General features: G+C 48.8%; 1 protein-coding gene across 7 annotated transcripts in view; it reads left to right on the plus strand.

Annotated features, from left to right (window-relative positions):
• Positions 1-19,666, plus strand: part of SMOC1 (SPARC related modular calcium binding 1) — a 189,555-nt gene that overhangs the window by 157,719 nt on the left and 12,170 nt on the right. For all 7 annotated transcript variants that reach the window (XM_054691283.1, XM_037503589.2, XM_037503591.2 and 4 more), the window contains 3 exons: positions 12,710-12,902; positions 13,423-13,505; positions 15,375-15,480. In XM_054691283.1, coding sequence (XP_054547258.1) covers positions 12,710-12,902; positions 13,423-13,505; positions 15,375-15,480 — 382 coding nt within the window. The remainder of the gene's footprint in view (positions 1-12,709; positions 12,903-13,422; positions 13,506-15,374; positions 15,481-19,666) is intronic.

Below are 19,666 nucleotides of genomic sequence, written 5' to 3' on the forward strand. Positions count from 1 at the left end.
GTTTCCCATTAGAAATTAAAGAGAGATTCTGGGTTCAGGTGAGCTGTGTCTCTAGGGAGATTCAAGTAGGTCTCTGAGAAGCTCTCTGGCCAAGTGCTCTTCTAGCTTTCTCTCAGAGGCAAAAAGGCCATCCCAGTTTCTTTTACACCCCAAACATCCTTCTTTCACACTCAGACCCTGTGACGCCAGGTTTGTTTTCTGGCCTGGGGACTGTTGATGTTGGAAAGGTTCCACTGGGCAGCTGAAGTTTTGCAATAACATGACACATTCGCCTGCAGACTTATCCTGTCTCCTTCTCTCCTCCTGGAGGTTTGGTCCTTGTTTTTAAGGCTTTGTCATGCATTCACCATGGCCAGTGTCACCTTTGGAGTCCTTGGCAGATTCATCGTTGACAGGTTTGCCTCTTTGGTGTTCCTTTGATTCTCACCTCCATGGCCCCAGCAGTTCTTCCTGCAGGCAAGCAGACAGCGTTCCTGTCAGTTGTCACCCCCAAATAGGCTTCTTCCCATGTATGAGTGTGGGTCTGACTGTCCTGCTTTTATTAGAAAATGCCAACTCTTGCTGAGTTTTTTTTTTTTTTCTATCGGAGGCTAGCTACCAAGGCATTTGTTAATATAACAAGAATTAAAAATTTAAAAAATTAATATAAAATGATGTAGAAGAGAGTAAGGAGATTAAAGAAATGACAAAAACTAGGCTTCATCTCATCCTTCAACCCCTATCCCACTGGTTCTAATTTTGTTGTGCAGACATTACAAATGTAGACATCATAAATCCTACAGCTATGCTTTGTTAAATTTTTTTCCCCCTATATGATAAAATTCTGTGCTTTCTCCCTGGGGAAGATACTCTCAGGAATGTGCTTGTGGGAGCTCCTGAGCTCTTCTCTCTGCACAGCGCAGCCCTGCCCCAAAGACACAGGCTCCTTCTACCCAGCATATGCTCCAGTGACCTCTAGTGGGGTCATTTTACTGCCCCTCCTCTTCCCTGGTCTCTCTTTTTTTCCTTTATCTTCATATTTTCTATTGAATTTCTTTCTTTTTTTTTTTCTGAAGATTTATTTATTTATGCATATAAGAACTGGGGTGTAAGCCAGAGATGCAGGGGTGAGAGGATTCACCAGAGAGAGCGAGGAGCAGAATAGGCAGATCCACTGGAATACACTGCTGAGGGGAGCAGTGGGTGAGACAGGAGAGGTCTGCTGCACCATGTGGGTTGCTCCCTGGCCCACTGGGGATCGAACTCGTGCTGCAGTATCTGTCTGTAGCTTGATAGTGCTGAGACTTTAACCCCTGAGCCACCAGGGAGGCCCCTGAATTTCTTTCTTGATCTGACCTGGGACTTCAAGAAGACCCTAATACCTGGTCCTGTGGGTTCAACCCCAGCAAGCTGTGCTTTCCTCCCCTGGCTCCGTGCCTGGCAGACCAGTGACTGTAAGCAGTTCCTGGTAAGTCTGCTCCCTAGAGAGATCCATGGGGACACAAGCTGTGGGCCCATTTCTCATATGCTTTGCCATGGAAATGATCCCCTGCTCCTCATAGATGAGAGTGCTTGCCAGCTCACCATCCACATCAAGATAAGCTGTCCACAGCACCCCCACCCTTACCTGCTGCCAGCCTAGGGTTGCTCCTCTCAGCTGCCTTGAGCCCCCCCGGGCTCTTTTTGGATCACCCCTCCCTCACCAGGGAAGCTCCTGCTGGAGTAGCCGCTGTGACTGGGATTTGGGGTCACTGAGGCAACAGCATCTCCTGGCTGGATCCCCCACCCCCAAACCAGTCCTTTTGGCCTGCCCTGAAACCACGGGTGATGTAATAACCTGAAGCCTGGAAAAATAAACACCTCTCAGGGAAACCAGTGGTAGCCGTTGTAAGCAAATACCCCACAGCCACCTGGAACCTCGCACATGACGTGATTGGAAGGAAGAGTGAGTAATCCACTAACGTTAGCAGCCACGGACGAGTCTGGGCTTGTGTGCATTTAAAATATCTATATAGAAACAAGGCCCCGATGTTTATTTCTATAACTGGCCTTCTGGATGTCTGCCCGTCTATCCAATGCAGGTGTCTGGGTCGATCATAGCCTGTAGCCCAGGCCAGGGTGCTCATCGCTTTGACTTTCTCCATGGTAACAGAGGCCTTCTTCAAGTTTCCCCTTTGCAAAGAGCAGCCGTCCACATGTTCGGAGGCCCCAGAGAGCCTAACCCAGCAGTCCATTTTTACCCTGTTTTAAAATTAGCTTTCCGGTTGCCTTGCTCCTTCATCCCACGTTGTCTGCTTGTAGGGTAGGGTAGGGGGGAGGTGTGAGGGGGGTATGAGCTGGCCTCTGGGGCTTGCTCAGTTCACAACGGCTTTGGTTCTGTAGATGGGTTCGTGTCCATTTTGGGGTCCATAGAAATGGTGTGTTCATGTTTTCTTTTTGGGCTCTGCTGCTAAAAACTGAAATCGAAGTTCCTGCAGGGGGTTGTGATGGGCTCCTAGTTTACTCAAGGTCGACTGTGACCTTGACTTTGGTGAAGGGGAGCTCATCTATTGTAAGATGGCTATGGAAGTAGGTGGGGTGCGTATCTCACACATGGGCTCACACACGCATCATTAGTGTTGGGGGGGGGGCAGTAAAGTTAGGAAACTTTATCCCAACAAATTAAAAACTATCTTCCCCACATCTTCCCTCAGGGCTGGTGCTTCTCCTGGTCTCCTGAATTTTCATTTGCTAGCTCTTATCCTGAAAGGCCGACTACTCCGCAGGTCAAGGTCAAACAAGCTGCTGAGAAGAGCTAGAAAGAGACAGCTCACCACGTCTCAGTACTTCTCACTGCAAACACCCTGAAGCATTTCATATTCTTTTTGTGAACCTGTCCTATGAGCTCATTTAATGGCACGAGTCAATGGAGACAGGGGCCTTTAAGAATTGTGAATGGATGTGAGTCAGAGAGGCTTTGAGGGGAATATTAAAAATACAGTGCCCACATGCTCTGTCGGGACAGTCCCCCCTAGAGAACCAGCCTCTGGAGAATTTCTATCTCATTGTCCTCCATGTCTTAGGAACTTAGTTTCTGTCTATGTTGGAGGAAAGTGCGCGTTGTTTGGGACAATGGTGCTCTGTGCGCAGCCACTTTGGCTTCCATGGAGAGAGATTACCTCGGCGGGCTGGTGGCTTTGCACCTCCTCACCTGTGACATTTCCTCTCTGCAGAAACCCTATTTTAGAGCCCATTGCAAACACCCCAGTGAGTCGCTGCTCTTGCCAGCGTCAGGGGTGTGCCGTGGGCACAGAATGCACCTCTGAGCTCCAAAGGTGGGGTCACACTGAGTGACTAGAGGCAGAACCTGAAAGCCTCTAGCAGACTTGCCCTTCCCTCTGCCCTTCTGGTGCTGACCGTGATGGGGTGGACACAGAAAGCTGACTGGATTAGGCGCCCCGAGCTGTGAGGAGACACGTGGATCCTGTCTAGTTGCCAGGTTGTGGGCCACGGGGCTGGGCAGGGTCTGGGAATCGTCTATTACTACTGCTTCAGTTTAAAGGAACCCCAGACTAGTTAAGGGGTTTGTCTAAAGTCACAGGCCATCGGCAATGATTATGGACCAACACCTGTTCTTGGTGTGACAGGGGCCCAAGGGAAAAATACAAAGGACTGACTAAGCGGCTGCCCTTTGGGTGGTGGGGAACCACCCACCGCCTCACTTCTCCTGGGCTGCAGCTGAAAAACATTTTCCGCTCCTGACTTGATGTTAGTTCACAAGAAGGGGTGCCCTGCTCCCCCAAACTTGTCCAAAGTCCTTTTGTCTGTGTAAATTAAGATTGAGTGAAGTTACTTTTTTACTTCGTTTGGTTGCCTATTTTGTGGTTGCTCTTTTGTGGGTTGCCTTCTAACCTGGCCCTACCTGGCCCTCCTTTTGTTTTCTGCAAGAAGGGCTTTTTGATTAAATGAGATGGGGAGACCCACACCAGTGGAGGTGACTGTTTTAGATTTTTTTTTAAAGATTTATTTATTTATGCATACAAGAGCTGGGGCACAGACCAGAGGTTGGGGGGGGTGGGTGAGAGGATTCACCAGAGACAGAGCGGGAAACAGAACAGGCAGACTGACTGAAGTACACTGCTGAGGGGAGTGGCAGGTGAGACAGGAGAGGTCTGCTGCGCCTTGTGAGTTGCTCCCTGGCCAGACAGGGATCGAACTCGTGCTGCAGAGGCTGCGAACAGCTTCATAGTGCGGTGCTTAACCCCTTGCACCACCAGGGAGGCCCGACTGTTTTAGATTTGAGTGTATTCGGTTTCTGTCCACCATCCGCACTTCTGCTTGGTCCACAGCTGAGCACAATTTCAGGGCCTGGCTCTTATGTCTGCTTCTCCCCTGCCTGGCAAGGCCTCTCCCCGAGCATCTCTTTCCCTCACCTGTTGTCTGCCCTCTGTTCTGAACGGAGCTCTGAGCGATGGTTCTGTGGGTTTTCCTGCTTCTCAGGACTCCCTGCGTGACTCTGAGACTTGGGAACTGGCAACAGACTGGTGGCCGCTCATTGCTGGGCGTGGTGGGCAGCCCATGGGGAGGGCACAGCCAGGCCTGCAACAGTGTTGGGGAAACCGTTCTCCTGGGGCCGCCAGCCCATCCTGTGAAAAGTGCAAAGTCCACAAATAAGAAAAATAGCCTCTTCATATGGTTGGCGTGAAACCATAGGTGCTAAAACCCCTTGTGGCTAAATAAACAGAAAGTGCCTGCTCCGGGATGTGCCATAAATCACTCCACAAGATTATGGCTCCCAGCAGCCTCTCCTCCCCGGGAGCACCGTCTACAGGCCTTGAGAAAACCTTCAAAACAAGGAAGCCTGTGCCTTCCAACCTGGCCCTACCTGGCCTTCCTTTTGCTTCTGCAGTTCCTTGCTGACTGCGGAGACACACACACACAGACATACACTCGCACACCAACCCAGAGAATCCTGAGGCAGGAGCCACACGATTTCTTATGCCTCTGGAATTTCATGTTGTGATTTAGGAAAGGTTGTTTTTAACACACGGCTTGTTTTTTTGGGTTATCGTTCAGCATTTCATTCATTTTTTGATAAGAGGATAGGTGGGTGTGAGCTATTTGAAGGGATTTCAGGGTAATTGTAGGCGACACAATGCTAGCATTTTCCTTAATATTCTTGGCTTGATGCAACAATTCCTTTTGCAATGAAATATTAATAGCTCCTCATATTTTTCAGGCAGATAACCTATTAATTTTTCCCCGAGAAAAATCTATCACTTGATAGTCTGAGGGTCCATTGTTGCGTTTCCCAGGTGAGTCAGAGACAGATCAGCTTTTTTGAGCCTCCGAGGTTTCATCCCCACCATTTGGCATTTACTCAACAGTGGGTGACCCCCTCTCTCAGTGTCAGGCTAGAACAAATTTCTGTGGCTGGGGGTGGCATAGCAGGGATGCAAGCAATAGAAGGTTCTTGGACTAAATGCTTGTTATGTATCCTTTAAACCTGAGATTCCCTTCTTTCCTTTTACTAGGGAACTGGAGGCCAGGGATGGGTGTGGTAAAGGGTCAGGAAGGATGTAACCGAGTCTTTGGTCTCGTGGGTTTATCGTTTGGTTAAGTCAACATGCCAAATGTAAGGGGTCCCCAAGAGGAACAGATCCTTAGTCCTGGACTTAGAGGGAGACTTCACTCTAGGCTGGGGTCCTCATGGAAATCTTCAGAAGGAGCCTTGGAATGAGGGCAGGGTAATTTCATGCCTAGTTCATTCTTGTTCCTACATCTTACAAACTTTTATGATCTCTCCAAAGCCTGACACAGCACACAGCACATACCCTCTACCCACCATGTGCAAACGTGGGTCATCTGCATCCTCTCTGTGAGCTCCATCTCATGTACACCTCAGGGTCCTGAGTGAGGTCTGAGACCTTGCCCTCGTTCTTTTTATTAATTAGTTGATTTTCTTACATCATTGTTAATTTCTGCACACTATTTGATTTCTCCCCTCAGGTGTTTTCTTCCACCACCACAGCACGCATGATCCATCACCATGGTCCCTTGTGCTCTTCCCTTCCCTGTTTTGACATTTCTCCTACCCCTCCCCTGATGTCTGCTGAAGATCTATGTTCAGCTTGTTTTGTTTTTTTCTTGACCTTTTGTTCAGTTTCTTTATGTTTCTCTTATAGGTTAAACCATCTGATATCTATCTTTTTCCTTCTGACTTATTTCACTGAGCATAATCCCTTTCAGCTGTACCCATGTTGCCTCCAATGGCATACATTTCCTTTTTGATCACTGAGTAATATTCCATTGTGTATATAAATCACAACTTTTTGATCCATTTGTCTATTTTGAGGCAGTTACATTGTTTCAATATCTTAGCTATTATAAATATGTCCTCATTCTTATCACCATCTCCTTGCTCTTTTCTCTAGTATATGCAGCAGTCAGGAAGGCCTTGGCAGCTGACCCAAGTGGGCAACCTGAGTCTATACTAGGAGGCAAGTGCCTGAAACTTTTTCTGGGAAGACTGCATTGTTAATTGAAACATATTCCCAGTATACATTTCTGTGGCCCTTTACTCTTCTTGGTTTTCTGTAAGGTTGGCCTTTTTCTTGCTTTCCTTTTACACACAAATCTTGTGATGGTTAATTTTGTGTATCAACCTGCCGAGGCTTTGGTTTCCAGTTTGGTCAAACACTAATCTAGATGTCGCTGTGAAGATATTTTCAAATGTGATTGACATTTATGATCAGTGGATGTAAAGGAAAACAAACAACCTTCCATAATGTGGATGGTCTCATCCAATCAGTTGAAGGCCTTAAGAAAAAAAGCCAAGATTTCTTGAAGAGCAAGGAATTCTTCCTCAAGATCATAACATAGAAATCCTGCCTGAGGGCCTCCCTGGTGGTGCAAGGAGTTAAGACGCAACTTTGGAAGCTATCCACAATCACTGCAGTGTGAGTTCAATCCCCGGTCAGGGAGCTACCCACATGGCACAACAGACCTCTCCTGACTCACCCCCTACTACCCTCAGCAGTGTATTTCAGTCAATCCACGTGTTCTGGTCCCCACTCTGTCTCTGGTGAATCCTCTCACCCCCCTCACCGCTGGCCTGTACCCCAGTTCTTGTATGCATAAATAAATAAATCTTTTAAAAAAAGAGAAATACTGCCTGAGTTTCCAGCCTGCTGACCTGACCTGTTGATTCTGCGCTCAAGACTGCACCATTACTCTTACTTGAATTTCCAGCCTGTCTGTGAACCCTACAGAATTGCCAACCTCCATGATTGTGTGAGTCAATTCCTTAAGACAAATCTCCTCTTTATAACAGTATATAGATGTGTGTAGATTGAGATATAGATATACAGGTATCTAATATTATCTATCTGTCTACCTACCATCTATCTTTCATCTATCTACATCCGTCCATCCATCCGTCTGTCCATCCATCCATCATCATCTCTATTTCTTTCTCTCCATCCATCTCTCTCTCTTCCCTATCTCCCACCACCCATTATCATCATCATCATCCTCTCTTTTTTTCTCTATCATCTGTAACATAAATCAACCATTGGTTCTATTTCTCTGGGAAGCCCTGACTGCTATTGGCCCTGATGACTGCCTTCTCTCTCCACTATCACAAGGTTCCTGTGATACTTTCTCCAAAGAGTTCATGATGTAGTTGGCTCATCAATACCTGCTGCTTACATTCCAGAAGGTATTTGTTGTTGGGTCATCCACAGCCCAGCTTTTCTGTCTACTCTTTCCTTCAGCAGTTTCTTTTTTGGAAAGCAGCAACCAGAAAGAACAGCCCAGGAATCTGAAACTCAGATCTCTAATGTTTATGTTTTTTGGCTATCTGTGTCGAAAAGAAAAAGTAAAGGAAAAAAAAAACATAAAAAGATGATAAAGGAGAAATTTTCCCAGAACAAAGGGATAAACTCTGAGCTAAAATCAAGACTGGGGATTAGCTGAGGATTTAGGTTATCTGTATTTTCTGGGCTCCTAATTACCATGCGTGGCTGGAGTCCCAGAGGCAGGGGCTAGCCATGCCGAGAGAGTCTTCTCCTTGCTTGCCCTCTTTTGGCTGAACACGCAGGGCCCTCCACCCTGAGCCTGGAGACAGGCTTTAGTTTGGTTCTCTGCTGTCCCTCCCTGAAGCGCTGCTCCGCTTCTGTCCTGCTGTGCTCTGCTGTGATGTGTGGTCGGTGGTGGGAGGTCTGTGTGTCTCCTGGTGGCAAGGGCTGGAGATGTTCCACTTCTTCCATAGGATGCTTTTCCACTGTTTCTTCTCTTAAGCAGTCAGAGGGTTGTGAATTCAACTTAAACCACCAATTGCCAGGTGGGGAGTGACCTGGCTATCACTTTTTCTCTGCACCTCCCTGGGATAGGACTGCAGGGGCAGGTGTGTGTGAGTGTATAAGAAGATGTCCTCATCTATCTGCAGTTCCCCTGGACAGCCCTGATTGCTCCTCTCCCCTGCTGTTTGTGTCTTCCAAGTGTTAACAGGTGACACCAGTCATTCTCAGTCATCAGCCAGACCTTCCATCTTGTCATCCTTCCTTAAATTTTCCTAAATAGAGATTGAATGTCTTAGAACTACAAATGTCCAGTTGTGGGGACTGCCTGCTCTGAACCAATGTTTCTGATGAGATCCTTGAAACACACCCCTCTCTTGCATTCTGGGAGGTGACTTTTTAGTATCTGAGAAACTCAATAGTTGTTAAGTTTAAGAGTCCTGTGGGAGGTGACTGAGAAGGGCAGAAGGTGGCAGTGGCCCCAAGAATGGGGCTTGTGGCTTCTGGGTCCTCAGCTACAGAAGGAGCTTATGTTCTTTGGTACATACTGATTCCTCCTTGCATGGCCCATGGAGAAGCACTGCAGGAATAATTGCTCAATTGACTGAATGACTACAGGGTCTGAGACAGCTACAAAAATACTGATGGGGTAAGTTGATGAAGAGTTGAACAAGTCTAGGTGTTTCAGTTTCCTCTTGCTGTATAACAAACTACCCCCAAGCTTAATAGTTTACAAAAAAAGAATTTATTCTCCGTAATGTCTCTGTGAGTTGACTGGGTTTACCTAAACTCACTCCTGGACCCCTTGGAGGGCCAGCTGGATTGGAATGTCCCAGGTCACCTCACTCTCACATGTAGCTATGACCTTTCACCTCCCAGTGGTCTGGGCTGGCTTCTGTACATGGTGGTCTCAGAGTGGCCTTCCGGGATGTGGACGTGGAAGTTGCAAGGCCTCTTAAGGCCTGGGCCTGGAGGCTATACACTGTCACCCCTGCATTGGTAAAAGTGAATCAGTCAGTGGGAAGGGGGCCTATATGGTAGGGAGGGGCCATTTACTGGGACGATTTTGTAGCAATCTACAGGAGGAGTAGAAGAAAAACACAGGCTAGGATACAGATCAGACTGCAGCAGTGACAGGAGGATCTGCAGCGAGTGGAGAGCACAGCCCCTGCTGCCTGCCTGGACTGGAATCCCTGCTCTGTCACTGCAGTTATATGACCTTGAGGGACTTGCATAGCTAGTCTGGGTGTCTGGGTGTCTGGGTCCTCCTCTGCCCAGGGAGGATAATAATAACATCGGTCTTAGAGAGTTATGATGGGTTTGAAGTGAATTAATACAAGTGCCCAGTGCCACACTTGGCATGGGGTAAGCACGCAAATAGATGTTAGCTATTAGTATTCATTTTAAAGCTCTGTCATGGCAAGAGAGTGCCAACTTTGCCTTTAAGTTCTCCAGTTCTGAGATAAAGAGAGAAAATACTGCCAGATTTGCAGTGCTCTTACGCTGCAAAGAATCATTGGTATAGAAGATGCTGTTCTGTGTCCAGCGGGCAAGCACTTTTTTTAAAAAAAGATTTATTTTATTTATACAAGAACTGGGATATAGGCCAGAGGTGTGGGAGGGTGAAAGAATTCACCAGAGACAGAGCAGGGAGCAGAACAGGCAGATGGACTGAAAACACTGCTGAGGAGAGCAGCAGGCGAGGCAGGAGACGTCTGCCGCGCCATGTGGGTATCTCCCTGGCTGGCCAGGAATTGAACCTGCGCTGCAGAGGTTGTGGATAGCTCCACAGTGCTGCGCTCAACCCAATGCGCCATCAGGGAAGCTGGGCAAGCACTTTTTTATCCACTTGGTTTGTAAGGCAGCAGATCTGGGCCTGGGAGCACGACACACTATAAACATAAATGAATTTTTCCCTGAAAGCAAGTGATTACAGAGAGGAGAGCCTTGGACGACCCTGATTGTGCCCTCTCTGCTGTTCTTTATGTCTAGAGATTAGCAAGACAGGCTTGACTATGGAAAGCCCTTGATTGGAACCTCAACCCTCCTCTCTCTTGGCTGCCTGAACTGGGGAAAATTCATGAATCTCTCCAAAGCTCAGCTGCCCAGCCGACAAAATGGGCATAAATAGCGTCCACTTCCCATGGACACAGAGACCTGGCAGGGGAAGCCCTAGTCTATCTCCTGGCACAAATCACTCAATGAATATTTGCTGTGACCATTAATAGTGTAAAAATGGTTTTATGTTAGAAGATAGTCCCTGTATCCTTCACAAATGATATTATTATAAACAATCCCTGTCCTTTTCTTAGAGGGACCCTCATGCTTGCAGGATTGACATAAAGTAATAAACCACCAAGCAAGCAAATTTCATGTAAACCCTTCCTTTTAGCTTTCTAGTTCCATGCTATCCCCACTTGTCCAAACGATCAAGCTTCTGCCTTTGTGTAATTTTTATTCTCCTCGGAAATTGGTGCAACTGCTGGAAGCTGACGGTGAACATTTCAGAAGAGCCTTCAAGGGCTTCCAGAAATCCATCGGCAATGCCCAAATCACAAGTTCCCAGCCCTCAGATGGCCTCGCCATGTTTGCACAGCCTCAGCATCCCCAAGGAGTGAGGTCAGGCCCATCATTCGCTCTGCCCTGCAAGGGGAAGCTCCCCCCTCCTTCTGTGTCTCGCGTTCAGCCTGATTTATGGCTTTAGAATGTTGGCTCAGAGGATCTTAATTTAAAGCCTCTGTCAGGTTGTTACTTGAATGTGGTGTCAGAAAAAGCTGTTTTCCTTCGATTTTGCTCATCTGTCGCCTTTTCCATGGATGAAATACGAGGTAGGAGAAGAAGGCTGTCACCTTGGGACTGGGGAGGGAGTGTTGAAAATCTCTCACGGAACCCCCTGGAAGGTGTCAGGTCCCTTCCCAGCCAAGGGGCTCAAGTGAAAACTCTGGGTGTTCAACCTGATTTTTCCAAGACCGCCCTCACCCCAGTCAGTTCATGTCTCACTCCTGAGCTGCCACTAGGGGCTCTTTGGTAGAAGTTACAGTCCAGGTAGAATCCCTGCTAATGTCTTGTCAGCTTTTTTAAATTCCTATTCCTTTAGCCGAGAAGATTGTTTAGCTTTGCTGTGTCTGCATTATGAAAATAGTTTTTTTTTATTTTCTAAATTCAAAATGATATCTTTATGTGAAGGTGCTATACCTACCGGCGTCCTGCCTCTTCAGCATTTCTACGCCTCCAAGAAGATAGCCCCCTCCCCCTGCAACGGGAATGCCAGACAGCTGCTCTGCAGAATCCCCAGCAGCTAATTGTCCTCTCACTGTATTACCTGTGAGGTGTCTCTGTGGACACCTGCAGTTTGCAGCAACATCTGGACTGTCCACACATGTATCACCAGCAGAGCCATTATTTCCAGGGGGTTGGCAGCTTGAAAGTTGAGTTGAGTTTGTTATTCTGAGCCTTTGTGCTGTTGTTCAGGGACCAATGTGAATCCCCAGGTTGCCTGGGCAAACTGTTGCTCTAGGAAATGATGTTTTTGTAACAGTCTGTGATAATGTCATAGGATGCCCAAGACTGCCTTCCCGGCCTCTTCTTCAAGAGGCAAATTGTGTAATAAATAAGTAGATAAATATAATAATATAGGTTTATGATATGATTGCTTTTACTATGAAATGAAAATGGTAGTTGTGTGCACCTGGATTTGTGTGTGTGTTTGTGCATAAGAGCAAATCTAGGGAAAGGAGTGTTTAACTTTGGCGCCATTATGGATTTTTCAAAACATTCTTTATAACAAGAAAAGAAAACCCAATGCTATCTGTTTAAAAATATTAAAAGACAAAACAAAACACAGCAGCAACAAAAACAGCAAACATGAAAGTAAAGTTAGGCAGGTTGACTGGGTTGAATTTTCAGTTAAGACCCCTGAGCAGGCCAGGCCTGGCAGGGCACTGCACCCTGCCTAAGCCGGGGCCTGGCTCCCAGGAGCATGTCTGTGTATTTCCTGAGGCCTCTGAGTGCAGACCTCTTCCTGGTGGGCCTGTTTTCTCTCTTCTATTGACTGGGAGCCGTATGTGTAATGGACTCTCCTCCTGTGGCAGACGCCCATGGGCTCTGTCCTGCTGTGTCTGGACTTGGGAGAGTCTTAGCTGGTCAGTGTGCTGGGGTCAGTCAGGCTTCTGCACCCATCTCTAGATGGGGTGCTCAGCAAGAGCCCTTCTGAATATGCCAGAAAATTCCACCCCAGGGCTCCACCGTGAGCATAAGGAGTGGGCCCCGGAGTCCCTGGCTGGCTTGTTGGGGCTTTAGAACCCTCTGGGAGTGAATGCTCAGTGTGCCCTGGCAGCGGAGGGGGCAGCAGGGAGGCTTCCCAGTCAAGTCTTCATTTCCTGGGGGCCTGGCCAGGTCCTGGCAAGAAAGGCAGCCCTGATGGTCACCACAGGTTGTGTCTTCTTTTGCAGAGAAAGTCCACTCGTGTGACCAGGAACGGCAGAGTGCCCTGGAGGAGGCCCGGCAGAATCCCCGCGAGGGCATTGTCATCCCCGAGTGCGCCCCTGGGGGGCTCTATAAGCCTGTGCAGTGCCACCAATCTACCGGCTACTGCTGGTGCGTGCTGGTGGACACGGGGCGCCCACTGCCCGGGACCTCCACACGGTAAGAGCCCCTGAGCCTGTCCTGTCCCTTGGTGGGCCCTGGAACTGACACCTCACATCTGGTTCTACTGTCCTGGTCCACTGGGAATCGAGGGACGAGGAGAGCAATATTTCTGTTTGTAAGCAGATGAGGTTCTGGGAAAAAGACCCCCGATCCTGGATTACAGTCAAGGGTCTGTCTCTTCCTAGCTGGGTGACCCTAGGAAAGTTAGGTGATCTTTGTGAACCTCAGCTCACCTCTGAGGAGAACGTCACTCTGCTTAGGTCAGTAGTTTTTATGGACCAGAAACATTCTGTGCGCAGACATAAGGTGACATTGCAATGCTTCAGTGATATGCCCCAACATGTCCAGTGGGCATGGTGTTGCTGGGATGGCCTTGCAGCTACTGGGAAGGAAATATTTTGCTTCCAGCCCTGGGACCTCTGGGTTTAGTGACCACACAGGTCATTGGTGGGTGGTAGTGGCTCTAGGAGGCTCAGTTCCCAGGCTCCCCCAACAACTCATGATTGTTCCTTCTCAGCTACGTGATGCCCAGTTGTGAGAGTGACGCCAGGGCCAGAAGTGTGGAGGTGGACGATCCCTTCAAGGACAGGGAGCTGCCAGGTGGGAGACAGCGCTGCCCCTTGCCAGTGCCTACACCCACTCTCTCCCTCCACCCCTCATCTTGCACAGACAGCTCCCTCTTCTGGGTTTCCCCCCAACACACACACTCCTGTAAGATGGAGCAGGGTGCACTAGGCAGGAGCATCACAGGACTTTGCAGTTGGGAGCTTGGGATCCACATCTGCTCTGGGACTTTTCTCTAATTAGTCCCATGCCCTTGTGCATATTGTTTGTCCTTCCTCAACCTCTCCCCTTGGAAAGGCAGTCATCGGGGTCACAGCCTAGCCTGCAATTCTACAGTCTTTATCTATGCTAGAATGATGTTCCAGGGACCCAGAACCTTTTCCCCAGGGCTTTGAAAAAAGATATTATAACTTAGAGCAGGGTGGGGGGGGTGCTGTCTGAGGAGCCTGGCCTGAAGAGGGCTTTTGCCATGATCCCTGGTGGCACGGGGCCATCCTGAGGGGGAAAGGGGGGGCGGGCGGGAAGACAGGGCCTCCAAATGACTGTGGTGCCTTACTCTCCCTTATTTATAGCATTCTCTGCCAGTAAGTTACAATAAGATCAGTAAGTATCAGTGACTTGGAACATAATTCTTGACTCAGCTCAAACTCAGGTCAGTGCTGGTGGTAATGGAAGCATCTTCCTGCTGCCCATCAGCATTCCAAAGTGAGGGGAGCTGAAAACAGAGGGCCTTGAAAGTCAGGGGGTTTCAAGCAAGGTTTGCAAGCACTGCTCTGTTGCTGGAATGGCGTTTCCGAGGCCAGGCTTCCTTCTTCTAGCCAACCCCTCAACAAATGTGAATTGAGATTCTTCTATGTGCCACGTGCTGAGTGAGTATAACCTAGTGATCAAAATCGCTTGAGGCTTACACAGTGGGAGAGACAGATGCTATACAAATACATGGATACAAACTCACACACAGGACAGGGGCAGAGCAAGGTGCCATGGGAAGAGCAGAGAGACTCCCTCAGAGCCTGCAGCTTCTCTGAAAAGATAGTGTTTACCCTGAGGCTGGAGGATTTGGTGAGAGCAGAGAGGGAAACAGCTGCTACAGAGAAAGACTGTGGGTGGTGTTGAGGCTGTTTGGTGCTGGTGATCATGGAATTAGAGGGACACCATCCATCCGCTTAGGAGGCGGTGTTTTCCCAGCAATACTCTGTTATGTGGGTGTAGATGTGGAAAAGGCATATCTGTGAGAAGGCCCATCTGTGCTTGGGTTATGTTGGAATAGTGCCAGGAAGGAGAAGCGCACCAGAGGATTCAAGAGCATTTATAAGGGAGATTTCAATAATAATAATCTAAGCTGGATGAGGAGAGAGGTGAACAAAAGGAGGAGGCTTTGGACAGATCCAGGTCGCTCTAGCCAAGAGAGATGGCTAGATGGCTGCCTGGATTCTACTTGAGTCACGATAGATGTAGGTCTACTGGAGCCCACTTCGACCACTAGTGTTCTCTCTGTCCTTTGTGTCGTGTTAGCATCTGGTCCTTACAGAGCTGGCCCTCGTGTGACCACCTGATCGCTGGCGTGAGTCCTAGTATATGTGACCTTCGTGAGGATGAGGACTCCGTGTGTTGCACATTGCTGCATCTCTAGCATTTAGCTTAGTGCCTGACGGTACTTAGCAAAAATGTGTGGAATTGAGGTGGGAAGCATCTTTATCCATTTGGGCTGATCCCTTGTGGACTGCAGCTAGAGGAATTATGAAGTTTATGAGAAGTGTCTTAACAATAGATAAACCCCCAAAGTAGATTTTAGTTGGACAAGAAGGGCATAGTGAGGTTTGGAAAACAGTGGCAGTTGAGGAAGTTATTTGCCTGATTTTTTTTTACCCAGCATCTGCTTTCAAATCTCATTTTATCTTTCAGGTTGTCCAGAAGGGAAGAAAATGGAATTTATCACCAGCCTACTGGATGCCCTCACCACTGACATGGTGCAGGCCATTAATTCAGCAGCACCCACTGGAGGTGGGAGGTGAGAATGTGAGCAGGAACAGGCCCAACGGGAAAGGAGGGGTAGGCTTTTAAGATGCTAAGGGATGCTGGAAATGTGGGGAGGCGTTGGCTAGGGAAAGGATTGGAAGCAGATACTTTTCCTAAAACCATGTAGTTGTGGCCTTGTCCCACCTTCTGCCAAAAATCTCCCTGCCTCCCTATCCCCCCTATTCTGTGTGAGTTGCTTGTCCCTGGCTTTTACTTACCTGATGAGGGCAAGTCAATGGGGTACCTGGCGACTTCTAGCATTTTAGTTTAGAAACAGATGTGTTGGATGTGAGCGTCCTGAATGACAGGATGGGTGGTGGGCATGAGCTGGGGACAGGGAGGGGAGGGAAGGAGTCGAGAGCACTTGGTGATTTTCTTGTCTGCTGAGATGGCAGGAGCTATGTGCTTTTCTGATAATCCCAAGGGGCTCTTGGCAAGGGGATTGGACATTCCCATAGCCAAATTATACTTAGCGCTTGAGCAGATATGTTAGCGGAGTAGTCCTGACCTGAGCCTGAAACGCACACACATCCTGGTGACCAGCATCACTGGGATCACTAATTGGTCCACTGGGTCAGTTCGTTGGAACATCATGCGTGCATCCATCTGTCCATCAGCTCATTAACTGCTGAACATCACGATACACCAAGCACTGGACTGAGGGCTGGGAGCCCAGGGATATAAGGTATGTCTCCACCTTCAAAGAAGGCAGCAGCCTAGTGGGGGCACTATACTGTAGACAGATGCTTGCAAATTGTGTGGCATCAGGCTAGAACCGAGGAGGAACCCCAGAGAAGGGTTTGTTAACTTAGTCTGGAGGAGTCAGGGAGACCTTCCTAGAGGACTGTGATTGCTGAGCTGAATGTCGAAACTGACGGGGATCTGTCAGTGAAAGAAGGAAAGCCTTTCCAGGAAACAGGAAAAAACAGTCACTCCAAGAAAGTTCAGTTCAGTATTGGTCCATGTGCATGGGTGAGGAGGACGAAGAAGAGGTGAGAGCGGTCATAGATGAGGTAGGAGAAGCAAGAAGGAGCTAGTCCCAAAGAATCTGTGAGATGTACCTCCCATTTTGAAGAGGGGGAGGCACAGGGGTGTGTGGGTATACAGGGGGAGGGGATGTTCAGGCTCTGGCAGCAGTGGAGAAAATACAGTGTGCTTGGCCGGGATGGGCAGCCCGAGCCGAGCTTATGTGCCTCTCAGCTCATGGAGTGCACCCCAGAGGGGGCTAGTCCCCCAGCCTCTGTCTTGAGGCAGCGCTGTGGCCACCAAGGCAGTGAGCACCACTCTGATAACAGGCTCAGGCCCCAGGTCCGTAGAAGGGCCCAAGGTAGCCCTTCAGTGGCGACCAACAGGACCCCAATATGTGTATCTAGGGTGGGGAACCAGGACTCCAGAAACAGCTCCCAGTGGCAGATGGAGGCAGCGTCCTAAATCCCAGCTCTGTCATGGTACGTGAGTGCAGCGGCTCCCTTGTGATCTGTCCGTCGAAACTGCTTGTGGGTCCCGGCTCTCAGCACTCCAGGGTCCTGTGAGCTCTGAGGCTGGTGTCTGGATGTGCCTCTGTTTTTGCTCCCTCTAGGAATGGGGGTGAGGCCCCCTTTTGAAAATGGACAACACTGAGTCTAAGATGGAGTAGGTCTGTGAGCGCAATCAGCATGCACGGTACTCAGCGGTGTGTCTGAAATAGGCAGCACCTGTGTGTATGTGTGTGTGTGTGTGTGTGCATTTTGAAAAAGCTTATTCAGGATTGTGTGCCTTTATAATGTTTTAAGCCTAGACTATGAAAAAAATCCCTTTTATGCAAAAATGGGCATGCGATATTTATATTTATTAACTGAGAGGGGGCAAAAGAAAAGAAAGGGGCCATGGGCTTAAAAACTCTGGGTGCTTGCCGCCCACAGTGCCCCCCAGGGCTGCTGGCTCTGACCAGCCTGGCAGGGTGCCTCCCTGCTGCTTGTGCTTCACTCCTAAGAGACAGGACTTCAAGCTCTGTCCCATTTGCTTCTGGGGAGCCCAGCCCTTGCGCACGGTGTGGCCTCGGCTCCAGGCATGCTGCGGGTCCAGGCAAAGGAGGGAACTTGGCTGAGTCATGGACCAGCAGATAAGGGGCCAGGGCAGGGGGTGTCGATTGGGGGTGAGAGGGTGGGCAAGATTGCAGATAAAACCCACTGCCCTGGGAAGTTAAGGTTGATGCATTGCTCTTGAATTGCAGGCTGAAGGGATTTTTCAGAAAATAAAAATTAAGAAGTTTATAAATGTTTTTAATACCAGCATGTCCTTAGGGAAGAGACTTTTTTTTTTCCCCTTAAAAAAAAAAGAAAAAAGAAAAAAACCTTCTCTTTTTCAGTGTAATATAATTGGGAGAAGTTTAGAAAAAGTATTTTTTCCTAAACCTGTTTTTCATTTTAAGCTCATATTAGCTTGACCGCGTTCGCTTTTGACGAGAATGAAAGGTTTGAACTGCATTTGGGGGTTGCGTTACCCAGAGGCTGGACTTGTAATCAAAAGATAGACAAGATATGAACCAAGAAATAGTTTAGAAATCTGCAAGGGGGCTGGGAGAAGCAGGAAAAGAGAGAAGCAGTTCTACGGGAGGTAGCTGTCCAAAGTTGCCAGTTTTCCTGGTCTAAAGCCCTCCCAGACCTCCCGAGAGACTGACAGTAAGTCCTGAGTGGGCCCTGAAACTGGCCCTAAAGCCTGGCCTCCCCACCTGCTCGCCCTCCCAGCATGATGTACCAGCCACTGGTCTTCAGTTCCTCCAACAGGCCAAACTCTCACCTGTCCAGGGTCTCCATGCCAGCTGCCCCTTCACCCCGGAGGGAGAGGGCCCTAGTGACAGAGAGGGCTGCCCCATCTTCCTGTGACTGACCCTGCTTGCCCAGCTAGAGGTCACCTTCTCAGTGACCACCCCCCTGAAGGCAGCTGCCCAGCCTCCCTTTACTGTGACACATCTTTTTAAGTCTCAGCCAGCTCTTATCACTATCTGATACTTTGCTGCTTGCTTTACTTATAGTCTCACCCGATGCAATGAAACTTTAAGTTCTATGAGGAAAGGAACATTTTCTACCTCCTTCCCTGCTGTATTCCCAGAAGTGAGAACAGTGCCTGGTCCATCATCAGTGCTCACTAAATATTTCTTCCATGACTTCAGTAGAGGGGTAGATGGTGAGATGGATGGATGGACCCCTGCCATATACAGAGAGGATGTCTGAGATCTCGGCACATATCAAAGGGCCCCCCAACTACTGTGAGACTAAACTGGAGGCCAGACCCACTATGGAGTTCACCGTGGTGCCTCGTCATCACCAGGTTGCTACAGGACCCCATCTGGGCCTGAGGGACTTAGGACGATGTGAGGTCAGACTCTGGCCAGGCATGCAGCTTTGATGGAGGAGGCGGGGGTTGGTTGGGTAGCACGTCTGCAGCAGGGCTGATGAAGAGAGTTAGGGAGTCCACTCTTCCTGGGGTTTGGCCTTGGTTCTGAATTCGGGCAGAGTTGAGGTTGCAGGAACAAGGTCAAGGAGGCCACATCTGATCCCTCCTGCATCCTCTTGTGTCTGGCAACTGAAGCTGGACATCAGCTTGGGCCAGTGGAAAATAATCCCACTTGGGGACATGGAGAAGAAGAACAGGGAGGATATTTGGGGCAGTCCAGAAAAAAGGGTGTTTTCCCCCCAACCTGCCATGGGCCTAAAGTGCAAATTTTGGTTTTGCGCACTCTTAAGTCTCCACTCCCCACTGGTGTAAGCTGTGTGCTGGGTTCTGGGGACATACGGGGAAATGGTCAGGTTTCCTGGTGTGATTGGGAGAAGAGAAGAGCTCTATAATAATAAATTATAATCATAATGCAACGTGATTGTTCTGTGCGGTCAGTGTGATAATAGAGGCAGGGAAGGCGCTGCAGGGACAGGGGATGGAAGGGGGGTGGGGGCAGGCTTTACCTAGGAGGTGATATCTGGGTCCCATCTTCATATATGGGAAAATGCCCGACTTAGCTGGACCAGTGAGGTAGGAGTGAGGGAGGGCCAGTGAAAGGAGTTGTAAGAAGTATGGTTTCAATTTGGGAGGCAGGCTGTGGACAGGCAGTTGACGAAGCTGTCAAGTTGAGCAGAGTCCAGATCATGTCTGGCCTTGTGATTCATGCCAAAGCTTGCAACACGGAACCATGTGATGAGCAT

This window comes from Talpa occidentalis, unplaced genomic scaffold (assembly GCF_014898055.3).
Source record: "Talpa occidentalis isolate TD23 unplaced genomic scaffold, MPIMG_talOcc4v2.1 talOcc4.11, whole genome shotgun sequence".
Taxonomy (NCBI): Eukaryota; Metazoa; Chordata; class Mammalia; order Eulipotyphla; family Talpidae; genus Talpa; species Talpa occidentalis.